Raw genomic sequence first — 17,025 nt, 5'->3', positions numbered from 1 at the left:
TAGGACTAAGGTGCCTTCCGTTCTGAGAGTTGGAGTGAGGTCATTTAAACCTCAGGGATGCATTGATTTAGGTGCTGGTGTGGTAGAGTGGAAAAAGCATTGGCTAGGGAGTTAGAGTGAATCTCATTCATTGCTTACTATCTGGGTGACCTCAACAAGTTATTTCTCCTTTTTTGAGTCTCAGTTTCCAATTAGCAAGATAGATACAATAAAATCTCCCTGGCAAATTAGCATTAGAGAAAATGTATTTAAAGGACCTGGCAACAAAGCACTTGTCACAGTATAGGTGTTCAGAAAAGTGGTGACTATTATTTTCGTGTATACTATAGAATCCTCTTGCTGGAAGACCAGAGCAGTAATTAGTGTGCATGAAAAGTACTGTTAGGAACCTCTAATCACTTTTGCATCAGAGACCACTTCTGTTCAACAGCCAAAAGAAGGTGATGGTTACTTAAGTAGAAATTATCTTGGCCTAATGGAAAAATACTTGTTCTTGTCTGCCCCTGTGTCATTAACTTTAACAATCATTTTAAGTCTTGGCCTGATGAAATGTGACAGGTGAGTCACTGATTCGAACAAATATTGGTTGAACACCTGCTACTCTGAGTCCAATAATTTTGAACTGTTGTAACTCCCTGCATAGAGCATAGTTCAGACCTGAGCTCCTTTGGGCTCACTGACCTCTTTGCCTCCTTTCCTTCTTCAAGAAACACCCCCTGAAGTGTGTTTTAGCGCCCTAAGCACCCCTGTTATAGCACTTGTCTCTCTACTGGCATACAAGCTTCTCCTTCTCTTCCTGTCTTCCTTTTTACCCCTTCAAGCATAAGCTTCTCTTTAGCCCCATAACTTAGTACAGTGCCTGTACTCAAATTATTGTTGAGCTATTTGTGTGACAAGCCATCCTCAAGGATATCAGAGTCTGAGGTGTGTGGGAGGGTCAGGGAAGACTTACTGGAAAAGGTGATGCTTGAGCTAAGACTTAAAAGGAGATGGTAGGAGGCAGTGGGAGGTTGAGTGGCTGGAAAGTGAGGTGGATTTGGGGCACTGCATATGGTTTGGATGAGTTGAAACATGAGGCGGGGGCATATGGGAGAGTAGTGAGTGGAGCTGCAGAAGAGGCAAGGTCTAGCACATGACAGCCTCTAATGCAGCTAAGGATATTGGATTTTATCTTAAGGATCATGAGAGGCCAGTGAAGGATTTTATTCAGGAGTGTGTGGAGAGTGGGTTGATGGTGATATTAGCTACAGGGAGATTGGTTAACAGTTATTTTTTTACATTTGGTTAGGAGATTTTACACATCAGCCAGGTAATCAGATCCCAGCTGTTACTCTTACTGCCTTTTCTGGTTTTAACTCCTTTCCCCAGAGCAGAGTAGTTTACTGTGGAAGCACCCTTTCTCTGGTCTGCCTCACAGTGCTTTGGCTGTGCATTGGGAGCACACCTTGGATGGCAGTCTGGCCCGTGTTAGGCAGGATGAGTTGGATAGCAAGAGGCCCTTGGTAAATGCTTGGACCACATTTACTGTGTTTCACTACCAGGTCTGCTCTGTCCTAGCTGTGGGGACTTGGAGAAATTACATAACCTCTCTGAACCTCATCCATAGACCGGAGATGATACCGACCCTTCAGTGCTTTTGTGAGAATTGAATTAGATGATGATAATAGGTAAAATAATAATGACCATTTAATAAGCATCAATTGTGTGGCAGCCCTGTTCTAGGCATGTTCATTAGCTCATTAAAACATGTATAAAAACACCAAAAATAGTGTTTAGTTCATGGTAGGTTCTCAGTAAATGTTAGATTCCTCCCTCCACCTCCTGCTGATGACTACATTTCGTGTAGTTTGTCAGTAGCTGATAATTATTGCCTTCATACTATCTTCCAAAGGATTTTATTTATTCCCACAAATCAACATAGAGAAAATAATGAAGATTTAATTTAAGCTCAGGAAGCAGCCAGTGAGTAATTTCCAATATCATTTTATTAAGGAAGTACTTGGGGCTTAGAAATCAACTGTACTTTAACCCAATTATAACTTAATACTGTTAGCTCTTGAACTTAATTTTTAGGTTCAGGGTCTTGCTGCCTGTACTATGACATTGTTAATGTGCTATTTTGATATTTAGTGCCCATCCTCAGACCAAATAATCAGAATAAATATCCACATACAAGCTCTGGTTAGGGGACAAATGGAATATGTAGGTTTTCTGAGGCTTGGGATGAGTTATGAGTCCCTACCTGGGCCTAACAGCCTTTCTTATGAGTATCACAGTCGATTGTGCATACAGGACATAAACGATTGCTCCAGAGAAGCATGATAGGTTGCTGGCAGCAGTGATTACACCCAAAAATTGGCTGTGGTTCTGGGCCCAGCCCTCATCCCTGGTTAACATAGCAAAACTCAAGGAAAGTAGGAGTCTTAGTCATCGAACACTGGTCTGCTTATACGTGTGTACATTGCCACACAAGTCAGAGGTTATTAGCTTATCCTTGGAGACTAGGATAAAACTAGAAAGTTTTAGAACATGCTCCATGTCTGACCATCTTTCTTCTCTTCTTTTTTTTTTTTTTCCTTTCCGCCGCCCCCCCACCCACTCCGGTGTTCAAGCCGTTGTTTCTTAGTCGAGTTGTGTAGGACACAGCTCCCTGGCCCATGCTGGTATTATGAGCCTTGAGTTCCACCGGGTTTGAGGTAGTCGGTTGGCCACTCACAGCAGCTCACGGCAGCTCACGGCGTCTCACGCCAGCTCTTGCCAGCTGCCGGCTGCTCACGCTGGCCACTGGCCGCTCATGTGGCAGTACACGACAGCACACGTCAGCGGACAGCATCTCATGCAAACCTCGGGCTGTTCATGGCAGCCCAGCTCCAGGGAGAGCCGTTGTTGACAATCTTAGCTGTAGAGGGCGCAGCTCACTTGCCCATGTGGGAATCAAACTGACGACCTCAGCTTAGGAGCACTGTGCTCCAACCACCTGAGCCACTGGGCAGGCCCTCTTTCTTTCCTTAAAACCTCTGTTTCCCTCTGGATATAGATTCTTCACCATAGCTCAATCTCAAATGCTGCCTTAGAGCGTACAGGGTAAAGATTAAGAATAATATGCAACCTTTCTCTTATTTCCACCTTTCATTTTCTAGCAACAGCTGCAGGCATATGTGGCCTGGGTGAATGCACAGCTGAAGAAGAGGCCAGCGGTGAAGCCTGTGCAGGACCTGCGACAGGATCTTCGGGATGGGGTGATCCTGGCATATCTAATCGAGATTGTTGGTCAGTTGGCCCTGGACCCTGGTGCTATCATAAATGAGAACATGGCCATCTTTATCCTCCATATGCCCTTCAGAGCAGATTCATTCTTCTTTAAAATATATGCAAATAGACTTAAAGTACTGGCCCAAGGTTAATTCATGTATTTATTAGTCAATAAACACTGTGTGTGTGCCAGGCACTGTAGTATGCTTTCAGAATGTGATAATGAGCATAGTCTATGCTCTCAAGAGTCTCCCAATCTAGTTGGAAGGACTGGAAAGTGAAGTCATTTCTATTAGTGTACTTAGTATTCTGATGGAGTAAGTACAAATAGGAGCACATTGGGGGGGGGGGGTCATCCAGTCCAGTCTTAGGGGTTCAGGAGTGGCTTGCCAAAATAACTGATGTCTGAACCGAGGCTGGAAAAGGAAATAATAGCCCAGCAAAAAGAAGGTGTGTTACCAGCAAAAGGACCCCTCTACGATACTCACTACCACGGTGCTGCATGAAAGTGCTTGTCCTCTTGAAGCCCTGGAGTTGTTGCCAGTCATTCTTATTAGGTGGTACCATAACCTTATTTTCATAGCATTTGTCCATAGCTGTTATTATATTCCATTCACTGAATGGTATAGGCTGAGTCTCTCCGGTATAGACTGAGATCTTTAAGAGAAGGTACAGTATAAATTTTTCTGTTTCCACAACTTCTACCCAAGTGCCTGGCACATACTAGGTACTCAAACATTGATTCCCTGTTTCCCCGAAAATAAGACCTAGCCAGACAATCAGCTCTAATGCGTCTTTTGGAGCAAAAAATAATATAAAACCCAGTATTATATTTATATTATATTATATTATATTATATTATATTATATTATATTATATTATATTATATTATATTATACCTGGTCTTATAATAAAATAAGACCGGGTCTTATATTTATTTTTGCTTCAAAAGATGCATTAGAGCTGATTATCTGGCTAGGTCTTGCTTTCGGGGAAACACAGTTATTATATTAGTCAACTGACGTTGCTCAGAGTCTTTGAGGGATGTGGGGCTTGCAAGTGGTATGGAGGAAGCCAGGTTTGCTACTGTTAGCCTATACATGAGTACCTCATTAGGACAGTTCATGGATTCGTCGGAGTATTCATTTATAATGATAATAACAATGGTAATAGTAATAGCACCTGCCATTTATTAAACACTTTCTATCTCGTGTAATTTCATTTAATCATCAAACCTTGAGAAACAGATAATATCCTCATTTTCAGGAAACAAACTTTAAAGAGAAGATTTATGAAAATAAATAAAATCACTGAGTACTTAGACTATATCAAGCATTGTGCTAACCATGCTACTTTGATTGATTTATGACATAGTATGATATGAGAACCACTATCTTACTCATTTTATGAGGTTTAGAAAGGCTAAGCAACTTTACAAGATCACATAACTATAAGTGGCAGAGCAGAGGTACAAATCTGCTTTCATTCAAAGCTCATTTTAAACATTTAATTTTCTACTTATTTGAATAGATTATGCTTAGAAATATAATCAGGTAAAAAAAAATCCAGAAAATACAAAGGATATTAAGTCAAAACCTTTTTTCCAACTATGTGCCTCTGCCAGCTACTTGTTCTTTCTGGAGACAACCAATGTTAGCAGTTTTTTGCATTTCTTTCCAAAGATATTCTATGCATATACAAGCAATACGAATGTGTTCCTGTTTTCCCCAAACCCACATTTTTTTGACATTTTATGGTCACTTTGCTGTCTAGAAAAACTCACTGAATTCACTTCCTTTTTTCCCATTCATCCTTTAACCCGCCCTCATTAGGCTTTTGATCCTACTGCTTTACTGAAACTAGTGTCCCAAGGTCGCAAACTCTGCCTTGTGAAATCCAGTGGCTGGGCCTCAGTCCTCATTTTATTCAACTTAACAGAATTTGACACAGTTAGTCACTCTTTCCTCCTTCAAACACTTTTCTTTAAAAATTTTTTGGGGTGACATTGGTTAATAATAACATTATATAAGTTTCAGGTCTACATCTTTATAATAAAATATCTGTATATTCTATTGTATGCCCACCACCTGCAGTCTAGTCTCCTTCAATCACCACATATTTGACCCCCTTTACCCTCTTCGTTGGCCCCCAACCCCCTTCCCCTCTGGTAACCACCATTCTGTTGTCTATGTCTATGAGTTTATTTGTTTGTTGTGTTTGTTTGTTGCTTTTTGTTTTATATCCCTCATATGAGTGAAATCATTCTGACTTATTTCACTTAGCATAATATGGTCAAGATCCATCCATGTTGTCGCAAATGGCAATATTTCATCTTTTTTATGGCTGAGTAGTATTCCATAACATATATGTGCCACACCTTTATCCAATCATCCATCAAAATGAATGGGACTACATCAAACTAAAAAGCTTCTGCACAGCAAAAGAAACCATCAATAAAACCAAAAGACAACCAAACATTTTCTTTACTTGGTTTCCAGGACCCTGTGGACTTAGTTTTCCTCCTTCCTCACTGGCTCCATGTTTGCTTTGCTGGTTTTTCTCCTTCTTCCTGACCTCTGAATGTTGAAGTTCTCCAGGTTCAGTCCTGAGCCCTTGTATATTCTTCCCTGTATATATGTTATATCTTTAGCCCTAAGCTTTTCCTTGAGTTCTAGACATGCATATCAACTTACTACTCAACATCTCTACTTGGATGTCTAAATGCAACTCTAACTTCACATGTCCTAATCGGAAGTTTTGATTTCCTTCTCCCCACTAATCCCTTTATCCTCCAGGTTTCTTCATCTAAGTAATGCATCAGAGTACCATTCACCCAGCTCTTAAAGCAGAACACTTAAAAGTTGTCCTTAATTATTCTCTTTTCCTCATGTATCATATCCAGTCCTTCACATGTGCTCTCTGCTTTAAAAATTTACCTGATACCTGACTTCTCACCTGGCTGCCTCTTCCACTCTAGCCCAAACCTTCATTATCTGTTGCCTTGACGATTTTCATTTTCTTTCTAATTAATCTCCGTTTCCTCTCCATATAATCTATGTCCACATAGAGTCAACTTTTAAAAACATGAATCATATCATGTAACTCCCTTACCTTAAACTCTCCATTGGATGCCCATTATACTTAGAATACAATTCAAGCTCTTTCCTGTGGTCCACGGAACCCTACATGACCTGGCCTCACTTACTTCTCTACCTTCTCTTAGGATTCGATGCCTCTCGTTCTCCACTCCACCCACACTGGCCTTGTTGCTGTTTCATAAGCTGAGCTTATCTCCTCCTTGCGGTTTGTACCTGTAGTCTCGCAGTCTGAAATGCTTCCTCCTCAAATCTTAACATCTCTTACTTTATTCAAGTCTCTGCCCAAATGTATTATCAGAGAGGCCATTATCACTCTTCTGTGTTTTTCCTCAGAACACTTAACCACTACTTGAAACTATATTAAGGATTTATTCGTTAACTTGGTCAGCTGTCAGTGCTACAGATAGAAACTATATGATGGAAAGGACTTTGTCTGTCTTGTTCACTGCCATTTCTCTGGTGCCAAGAACAGTGCCTGCTCAATAAATATTGAGCACACAGTGGGTGCTCAATAAATATTTGTCAAATGAATAAAAATACACATAGTGATTTCACAGGCCCCTGGGAATGGACTTGAAAATTTGAAGGCCCTCCAAAAGGCTTTCATTTTCCTATTCTGCATCCAAATTACAAATTCTAAGGCTTTACTCACTTGCATGTTTACATACGTAGAATCTTAGTTTTTACATCAAATATTCCCTTTTTCTGTGTCTGGCTACTATGAGACTTTCATAATATTCCTACCTATAACTTCATATGTTTTCTCTCTTCTAACAGCAGGAGAAAAGCTGAGTGGGGTACAACTGAGTCCTAGTAACCAACAGGAAATGAAGAACAATGTGGAGAAGGTGCTACAGTTTGTGGCCTCCAAAAAGATTCGTATGCACCAGACTTCAGCTAAAGGTCAGTGCCTCTTCACGTTCTTGGTAGATGAGTACACTCGTCTGTAGTTGGTCATTGTCACCCTCAGAAGTACCATCGGTTGTGTAGCTGCAGGTTCTAATAGACATGAGTAGGATGAAGCCCATGACCTCATATCATTTTTTTCCCATAAAGTTATCCTCTCAGGACGGAGTGATTGTCAAAATCTGACTGCTTTGGAAACCTGGGTAAAGATAGAAGTTCTCTATTCATTTTAATTGAATAAAGGTTTGCTTGAGTGTGTGTAGGACAATTGATAGAGAAGAAATTACAAAATTATGATATTAACTTTAGAATGTCTCATATAAGTTATGAATAATGAGGACAGATTACGGTTTTCAAGTTTCTAGGGTTTCATGACCAAGAGTTATTTCAAGTCATAATAGCCTACATTTTTTCCCATCCAGTTTTCCAAAAGGAACACATTTTTTAGCTTTTTTTTTTTTTTTTTTTTTTTACATCATAGAACATTCCAGGCAGGATTAAAAAGGGCTCTGTGACCTCTGCATAGGCCCTCTCCTATAGCCACATGGCCAGAAGAGGACACTTCTCAGTCTGTTTTGAGCTCAGGCTGCAAAGAAGAAAGGGTGCAGGTGTCCTCGGAGAACATAGGCTCCCTAGGCCTCTCGTCATTTCTCGGGACTGGATGGTGATCTGGTTCTGTTTCAGCTTTAGTTCCTGGGCCTGATCGCCTGTGGCTCTGATGAGAATCGGGTCAGAGGGAGCACTCCTTTCATGTTAGATTATTGATGTCCTCTGTGTTGGAGTCATGGGGGGGGGGGGCAGATACTGACCCCTGAGAGCACCTTGTAGAAGATATTAATCAATCCTTTTCAAAGCCTTGTGTATTTAAAAGGCTTTAAATGAAATGGGAAAAAAATAGAATTTTATCCATTTCCTTACATAAATTTTCACCAGCCTTATCACATTGTTTTCTGCCTGCATTCCTCTTTTCTTTCTAGGGCAAAATTTAGAATGCAATAATATCTCTGATCCGGTCCCCATGAAGAGTGGGCTTGGGGATCTGACCCATTAAAGTCAGCTATTTTGAGGGAACACTGCCACCCAGGACATCATTGTCTTTTACCTGGAAAAGGGCAACAGCTTCCTGATTAGTCCCAGTGCATTGATTTTTGTCCCCTTCCCATCTGCTCTCCACACTGCAGCCAGAATGATCTTTCTAAGAGTATCTACGCTCATGCCAGTCCTCTGCATCTGAGGGCCCTTAGAATAAAATCCAGAGTCCTTCCTGTGGCTTAGCATGCTCTTTCTGACCTGACCTCCTATTCATCCCCCTCATCTTTCGCCCTCTCTTCCTGGACTCTGAGCTCTAGCTATGCTCACCTTCCTTCAGTTTCTCTACGCAGCTGTGCTATAGAAATAAAATGCAAGTCACATGCGTAACATAAAAGTTTCTAATAGCCACATTAATAAAAGAAACAGTGAAACTAATTTGAACATTTTATTTAACCCAATATATTAAAAAATTATCATTTCAACATGTAGTCAATATAAAAAACTTAGATATTTTGCCTTCTAGTTTTTGTACTAAGTCTAATGAAATATTTTTCATTGTATTGAGTGTGTGTATGTATATGCTAAGTAAGCAGTACACTTACAACACATTTCAATTCAGACTATAGCTACCTTGTAAGTGCTCAGTAGCCACAAGTGGCCAGTGGCTCCCATATCGGACAGCGCAGCTCTAATGTGTCATGCTCTCTCGCCTCTAGACCTTCATGCCTGCTGTTCCCTCTTCTTGGAATACTCTTTTCCTTTTCTTCCCTCATCTGATGAAACACTATTCAGGTCTCAGTATAGAACTCACTTCCTCTAGGTATCCTTCCCTGAGCCTTCTAGACAAGGCAAGATGCCTCTATTCTGAGCCCCGCCCCCCCAAAATCCTGTACTTCTGCTACCATAACACATTATTGTAATTTCTTGTAATTGCTTTGAAATCTTCTGTCTTCCTGCTGAGCATGGCTTTGTGAGGACGGAGACCTTGACTGCCGTGCTCACCTGCATCACTAGCAAATTCATATTAAATGAATGAGTCTTCAGCTCTCTGCGTCCCTCTTAGGGCCTCTCGGTCTGTTCTGTCCCTCAGATATTGTGGAAGGAAACTTGAAGTCTATCATGAGGCTGGTCCTTGCCTTGGCGGCTCATTTCAAACCCGGCTCTAGCAGGACAGTGAGCCAAGGACGGGACTCCAGAGCCCCTCTGCAGAGTCACCAACCACACTGTGCCACTGCTGTGGCCCAGGGAGCAGCTGCTGCTCTGGCTGATGTGTGTCATGACATGTCACGGTCAGGACGGGATGTCTTTCGATACAGACAGAGGTAAGGGTAGAACTCTGGGGATGGGAACTTGACTCTCTCTGATATTTCTTCTGTGCAGTAGATGAAAATATCACCTAAACGCCCCACATTGCAGAAAAGAGCGTGGAGTGGAGGTTGGAGAGGGTACTCCAAAAGAGAAAAATGCCCCTTCTTTTAGGGATGTTTATTTTGCAGGTAGCAGAAAGTAAAGGAATTATATATGTAATTGTTTGCTCTGGTGCCCAGAATTTTAACTCTATGCCTTTGGCACGGTGTGTGTTTTTCACTGGGAGATATGTGGGAGCAATGTTCCGATTCGTCTGGGAGTGTTTCTCCCTGGAATGTATCCTGAAGGCCAAGCTGTCCTGGAGAGTCATGGCAGGAAACGCATTTGTGTGTCTGCTGAGAGAGAGCAAGACGCTGAGGTGTTGCAAAGATTGGTGGAATTACTTGTTTTTGTGTCTATCTTCCCTACTAGGTTTCAAGTGTGTTTAAGGCAGGGGCTTTGCCTTATTCATCTTTTTTCCCCGTAGCCCTCACCGAGTGGCCATTTGTCAGTACTTGTTGAGTTGACCTGATACCCTCTCCTTTGCTGGTGCCCTCTGACTTTAGGAACAGCAGCATGGATGAGGAGATTGAGAATCCATACTGGAGCGTGCGAGCTCTGGTGCAGCAGTATGAAGGGCAGCAAAGGTCCCCGTCTGAGTCCAGCTGCTCCAGGTAACTGTGGCCTCAGATTCTTTATCACTACAGTCCTAGCTAAAACCTGAATTCTTGGGGATTCTCAGGGTTCTCTGTCTTGAATAGCAACATAACAGACAATAAGGCACCTAAACCCTTTCTCTTTCCCTCAGTTTATGTTTGGCTTTCAAGGGTTAGCCTTCAGGACTGCCTTGTGGTTTTGTGCCAGCAGGAGGGTAGGGTGGGTTGCCGGTGAATTCCCCACATGTGGAAGCTTTCTTTGTGCAGAGCTCCAGTGCCAGTGCTTAGCTGTGACCACATGGGGGCATGACTGGGACCTGTCAGGGCCCAGCCGAGTGGTTCTGATATTTGCCTATCAGCTGCCAGTGTTTATGAGAACCAGTTCCATTGCACTGTCTTTGTGCCTGAGTGTAACTCTAAGTTGTGGCCTGAGAAGGCTGAATAAAGCTCATAGCAAGAGAAAATGAGCAGAGTTGTCTTAGAGCATCAGAATGTTTCCAACTTTCATTTTTAGGGCTGAAAATTGTGGCAGATTAATACACATTTGAGAGGGCTAATGATGTATGTGACTCTAGCTGAAAGGCTGTCTGTTTCCTCTAGAGCCAAGTGTAGAGACCAAAACAGGACACAGTGCTCTAATAAAAGCCTGATCAATGCCAAGTAGAATGGCAGGAAAAGACTGCTTTCCTGGCTCATGAAAATCATGCTCCTATAAACACATCCCCAGATCATGTTAGCTCATTTACTAATTTCATTGCTGAATCATATTTAATTTATGCTCTTTTTACCTTTTCTCTCCTACTTCAACCCAGCTTAGTCTGTTCTAGTTAAGTCTAGTTGTCCTGTGTCTTATATGTATTTTATGTGTCTTTGTTTTCTTCTATTTCTTTTTGTCATAAAATTCCATCTTAGCTTGATGGACCATTTCCTAATTTATTGAGGTCACCTGGAATTCTTTCCAGCATTTTAATATACTGGTAACCTTACTCAATTATCTTTAATTTTCACATTTAATAGATGTGCTTTTTATGTATAAATTTCACATAACAAAAGTAACCATTAATCATTTTAAAATGTACAATTCAGTGACATTTAATACCTTTGTAACGTTGTGCAACCATCACCTCTATCCAGTTCAAAAATATTTTCATCACCCCAAAAGGAAACTGTGTACCCTTTAAGCAATAGGTGTGCTTTTAATGAGAATCTAAACCATTTCTTCCTTGTTTGCTGCTTAGACTATCACCCGGGTACAATGTTTCGTTGTATAATGAGATCTATTGCTTCCTGCATGGCTATAGGCCTTTTGCTCTTCTGTGTCTGGTAGTGCCTGGCAGTTAGAGAAAGAAAAAAAAGTCTGGATTTCTTCCTGAAAGCACCTGCTTTCTTCCTCTCTGGCAGGACTCAGATTGGGGCAGAGGCAGTGAGGCAGTGTGAAATTGGGGCCCTCTGGAAACAGGGCTGCAGTGGGCTGATGCTGACTGTTTTCTAGTAGGGACTCAGAATAGTTTGCATTCCTTTGCCTTTCACGCCTTCCTGATTTTGTCATTTTCTTCTAAGCTGACCTTTCACTCATCTCGTTGGGTTGCTTAGTTGGCACCCTGCTTTTTCCCTGAGACCCAGCAGGCTAGGGCGCATTCTGCCTACTCCCTCCACCCTGGGGAGCCCATCTCATAGCACAGTGACTATGAAGGCCAGGAGACCCTGGGATGTGACTCAGAACCAGAAGAAAGTTAAGATAGGAAAGACAGCCCCGTGTCTAGTCCTCCCCCACACACACACATTCCCCCCCCCCCCCCCCCCCCCCGCCCACACACACACACAACTCCTTGAGAAACACCCTGGAGGAGACCTGCTTGCCTGTTGCTTCCAAGACCTCAGGCCAGCCTCTCACTGTATCCAAGCAAGATGATCCTTAGTTGGGAAAAAAAGAATACACGAAATGCCCAAGGGGAAGGTGGGAGGAGAAGGGCGTTCGGCGGGTTTCCGAGGCAGACCCCTCCCGCGAGGAGCCCGCTTAGACCTAACCCGACCTCCGTGTCCACGAAGGGAAGGCTCAAGGTAGAAGAGGCAACGTTTTCAGACCTGAGGTTCTCAGGACGAGGACCACAGCCCCTCCTGGGGATTCTGCCCACCCGCTGCCCCTCCCAGCCTACCAGATGCTCCCACTCGGTCTCCCAGCCCGGCGCCGCCCCTGCGCCCGCCCTCGCCCTGTCTCTGGCCAGAGCTCTAAGCCTGCTCTTGAGAGCCCGTCTCGGTCCGAGCCCGGCGCTGCCAGGCCGCGTGTGACAGCCGAGTAGGGGGTGGGGAGGGGAGGGGCAGGGAGGGAATGGGGAGGTGCTGCAGAGCTGGGATCGCCCGCACGCTGGTCGCCCGGTACTCAACCGCGCAGCGGGAGCCGCGGGAGCGTTTCTCGGGGTCGGGGATGGGTTGAGATGCCTGCGCCCGGGGGTTTGCCCGGAGCCGCGCGGCCGCGGAGACCACCATGCCGCTGCCAGAGACCCGCAGCTTGCGAGGGGAGGCGGCTTCCGCCGAGACACTGCTGCAGTGTCTGAGCTGCCGGGACAGCGCTCCTCAGAACCGGGAGCATCCCGGTCTCTGGGGCCGAGACGCCTGCCTCTCTGTCCTTCCTACTCTGTCCCGAGATCGGGGCCAGCAGCTCTGGTAGTTGGCCTGCCCGTGGAGTCGTTCTTCTTGCCCCAGCTCTGGGAGATATGCCCGAATTTGGGAGTGCTGTGACTCTCAGCCTCCCACTTCACCCAGGGAAGCAGGCTTGCTGAAACCAGAGCCAGGAGAGGGACCATGGGAGGGACGCAAGTCAAATGGTGAGCTGAGACCACTTTGGCTTTGGAGGTGGGAGCATGGGTGGGAGCAGGGCCAGGACTGAAGGATGCTTTTGGCCAGCGACAGATGGGCATGGGTGGGGGCGCTATACTGGGGAGAACAGGCTGCTGGCCTGAGATTATCTCCATGAAATACAGTGGGTTAAGGAACCTGGAGCCAGCATAGGGAACAGAGGAGTGGCCCCTTATCGTCTTGTCTCTGTTAAGGGAGGGCATTTCAGGAAAGGAGCAGTACTCTCTTCCTTATCACCCATTACCTGTTTTTTTAAAAATTGATTTGACTGTAATTTGTAAGTATTTTTGCTGGGGGACTGCTTGTCTGATAAATTAAGGTTGGAGAGATGTTAGACCTGTGGGAATTAAGAAGTATATCAGTTGGATCTGATTTGTAATACAGTTGTTCCCTGACTTGAGTGGATTATGATGGCAAGTAGGGGATTACTTGTTTATAAAATAAGGGTTCTAAGCTAATCAGGAAGAGCTTATCATGTATCATATAATTAATTAGCCATGAAAATACTTTTCTCTGACTTGAGGCATAGGATTTAATAATGTACCATCCTCATCCATGAGGTTCTTGGGGAGGCAGCAAGATGCCTGCTCTGCCACATGCCTCAGGGTTTTTCTTCCTCAGGTCTTTTCTCTTTTAACTTGACCATCTAGTTTCATGGTCTTACCTCTCTGGCCTCACATACTGGCAGCCTCAATTCAAGAAAGAGAAATGTTGTTTTCTTCTGGCTCCTCTGCCACTCCCCCACTGGGGTGGGATATGCAGACATCCGCCTCCTTCTGCCCTTATATGGGAGACAGCTCACTTAGGAGGGAGAAGGTGGAGCTGAGCATGCGTCTCTGCTTTTAGGAAAGCAGTTTTCCAGGTTCACACCACCCCTCCCAAGCCCCCCTTTGTCTCACACATTACCCACTGTAGCCCAGCCAAATGCATGTCAACCATAGCACCTTGTCAGCTGAGAAAGTGTTGTCTTATTATTTCTCACAGAGGAGCAGCTGTTGCAGGCCTCTTTCTGCACTTGGATCCCAATTTCTGTAAGAAGGTGAATTCTGAGGCCTGAACAGTCATAAATCTGTTCTCCTTATAAATGACATAGTACCCTTAGACTAGTGCTTTTCCAGCAGCTAATTCATGTTGGCCGGGAAGTCAGAGTGCCTGAGTAGTGAAAGATGGATAAGAGCTCTATAAAGCCAATACCACTTCTTGCCACTTTTCACCCGTTTTACCTGTTCTGGTTGTAGAGCTATAGGTAGGGTTGAATGCCTTTCTTTAATTTGAAGAAGCAAACAACTTTAAATTTTTTTCTGTGGTTCTGATAAGGATGAGAACGTATTACTGGTTGAGGACATTCCCACCAAAACACTTAAACTCTGGACAACGAAGAGAATGAGACCCTAGTCCTCAGGTTATTTCAGAGGTTTTGAAATCTCTAGCTACATCAACTTGTCTTGGCTCTTGTTTTTACTGGTTTCTAGAGGACGACATGTTAACTTCTGATCGTGGTTCTGTGAGGATTAGCCTGGGAGACTTCAGGGGCACATTAAGTGGGTCAGTGAATCCTAGACACTGTCACTGTTGTCTAGGTGATGGATTTGGAAAGAATTCCTGAGAGGGGGCTGGGCCTGCAGACCCCACAGCCCCTGAGATTGTTTCAGTGCTGATGTTCTCAAGGTGCAGTGCAAAGCAAAAGGGCTTTTCAGATGGAAGCAACGGCCTCACGTTCCCATGTTGTCTTACAGATTTGCTGTTCTGGGGATTTAAAATTCCACTTCCCTAAAAATCTGAACAATTTCTTCCAAGGCTAATAGTTTTATCAGAACTTAAGAATTGTTGTGAGGTTTCTGATGACAATTTAAAAGTAGTATGGCAGAGATGTAAATAACTCTTTGATGGGAATAAATCAAGTAAACCTCTACCATTTCTAGCAGCTTTTTCCCTTTTGACCTATTACCCTTTGCCTTACCGCATACTAGCTTTGTTGATATATCACTGCCCCTTTGCCCATCCTGGTGATGTCCACATTCTAGCAATTTCTCCTTGCTAAGTCATCCTCCACCTTATCCCCTCCTTTGGGATCAGCCCAGAGCTGATCTGCTATGATTATTCTGCTAGTGTTGCTTGTGTCTGTGATAGGTCAATGTATTAGAAATAGATTTTATCCTTCCATCTCCCAAAGCACTGAAACACATACTACATCAGTCTCTGAACTTGGGCCCAGGGATGGTGGTGGTGGAAGTGGTGGTGATGGTAAGTAAAAATAAAACAAAACAAAACTTGGAGCTCTTTAAAATGTTAGATTACCCACCCTTCTGATAAATCTCTTCTCAATGAATTAAGCTTAAAGGCAGCCTTGTTGTAGAAAAGATTTCCATGGGTTGGGTCATTTATTCATTCAACATACATTTTGTTCATTCAACAAATATTTGTTCTTATTGTGGGCCAGTTACTGTGTTAGGCAGTAGGAATAAGATGAGTAAGAATATGTCTCTGGGATAAATTATGACAGTTGGCTTCTAAACAACTGTTCATAATAATTGTTTCTCTTCCTTTTCCTTTGATCACAGTCTGACTTCACCCAGTCCTATCCATAGTGCAAAGAGCGAATCCATTATCACCCAGTCGGAGGAGAAAGCAGATTTCGTGATTATCCCCTCTGAAGGAATAGAGAACAGAACAGGTACTGTTTCTCAGCCTACTCGGGTTGGCTCAAGGAATAGCCCGCAGCTTGAAGAATTTGGGGATCCTGACTATCCTGTAAGCTCCCTGGCCCATGCCTCTCCACAGTCTGTGCATACAGGGTCAGCTCTAGAGGGCTCTAATGCTTTGGAGCCAATTAATGTAATTATCCTCTTCCACAATGTCACTCCCTATCACCTAGCTGTCATCTTGTAGCAGTATAGATAGGCTGTTCCTCAGCCGGCTGCCTGTGAATTAGGAAATGACTAGAATAGTCAGAAGCCTTACTTAAGTAAATAGTTTTTCTTATTTCTGTGTTATACGAATAATTTCAGTACTTCCCTAACTTAAACTGGGGTCAGGAATATAGAGTAGGAGCTGAGGTGTCTGTGAGAACACGCAGTAGGGAGTACGTAGGTCTACATCAGACTTGGTATGAGGGCTACAGAAAGGACCACTCGGAGTTCCATTCGTTTAGACTTCTCCTTCCTCTGTTTCAGTCACTCTTCTTTTACTTACATAAACAAAGAGGGAAACATGGAAGAAGTAAAACATGTGATTTAGGTAGAGTTTTATTCATCTATAAGGGATACAATGTAACCAAAGCCCTCAGAAGAAAAACAGGAACTAAATTCTTCCTTATTCCACTCCTCCTCTAGCCCTGGCATTAGTATCACAGAATCAGTCATGTTACTGAGTCAGAAATTCCTGGGACTCTGGGGAGGGAGAGGGAGAGCAGTTACTGAGTGCTTTCTCTGAGCCAGCCACCACAGGGCCCTGTACATGTTACCTCATTTAATCTTCACAACAACCTACAGGGATTATATATTCATTCTTACAAATGAAATCAGAGCAGAGAGACTGTTAAGGTAGGAAAATAAAACCAGAGAGAGATTAAACAATTTTTGCAAATATGCTTTTACTGGTTTGTTTCCTGTGTAAATCACATGGTGTTATATGTGAAAGGGGTTATATGTCCTAAGGGATTAGGACAGCATGGTCAAAGGAATATTGAGCTGAGATTTCCCCTCTGAAGCGCCAGAGCAACCAACAGAAACTTTGTTTTCACTGCATCTGACAGCTCCCCTCTTTGTACCTGGCTGAATCAAGCTCTGAGAGTACCAGTTCTGGAGAATTAAGAGTAAAATCTATGTCCCACACCAAGACCCCCAAAGAGGCGGTCTTATTGCTTCCTAAACTTCTAA

The 17,025-nt window shown here is 43.5% G+C and overlaps 1 protein-coding gene across 8 annotated transcripts in view; it reads left to right on the top strand.

The window, feature by feature from the left end:
* The window catches only part of DIXDC1 (DIX domain containing 1), a 75,761-nt gene that overhangs the window by 35,419 nt on the left and 23,317 nt on the right, over positions 1-17,025 (top strand). For 5 of the 8 annotated variants that reach the window (XM_019715296.3, XM_088791459.1, XM_019715295.3 and 2 more), the window contains 5 exons: positions 3,141-3,270; positions 7,128-7,253; positions 9,379-9,610; positions 10,202-10,309; positions 15,709-15,821. In XM_019715296.3, coding sequence (XP_019570855.3) covers positions 3,141-3,270; positions 7,128-7,253; positions 9,379-9,610; positions 10,202-10,309; positions 15,709-15,821 — 709 coding nt within the window. Of the gene's footprint in view, positions 1-3,140; positions 3,271-7,127; positions 7,254-9,378; positions 9,611-10,201; positions 10,310-12,535; positions 13,117-15,708; positions 15,822-17,025 lie in introns of those variants that run through there. The other 3 variants (XM_019715298.3, XM_019715299.3, XM_019715300.3) reach the window with 3 other exon arrangements.

The sequence above is a fragment of the Rhinolophus sinicus genome, chromosome 14 (genome assembly GCF_057876585.1).
Source record: "Rhinolophus sinicus isolate RSI-liver-muscle chromosome 14, RSI-T2T, whole genome shotgun sequence".
In the NCBI taxonomy this organism is placed as follows: Eukaryota; Metazoa; Chordata; class Mammalia; order Chiroptera; family Rhinolophidae; genus Rhinolophus; species Rhinolophus sinicus.
This window is presented reverse-complemented; position numbering and strand designations above follow the sequence as displayed.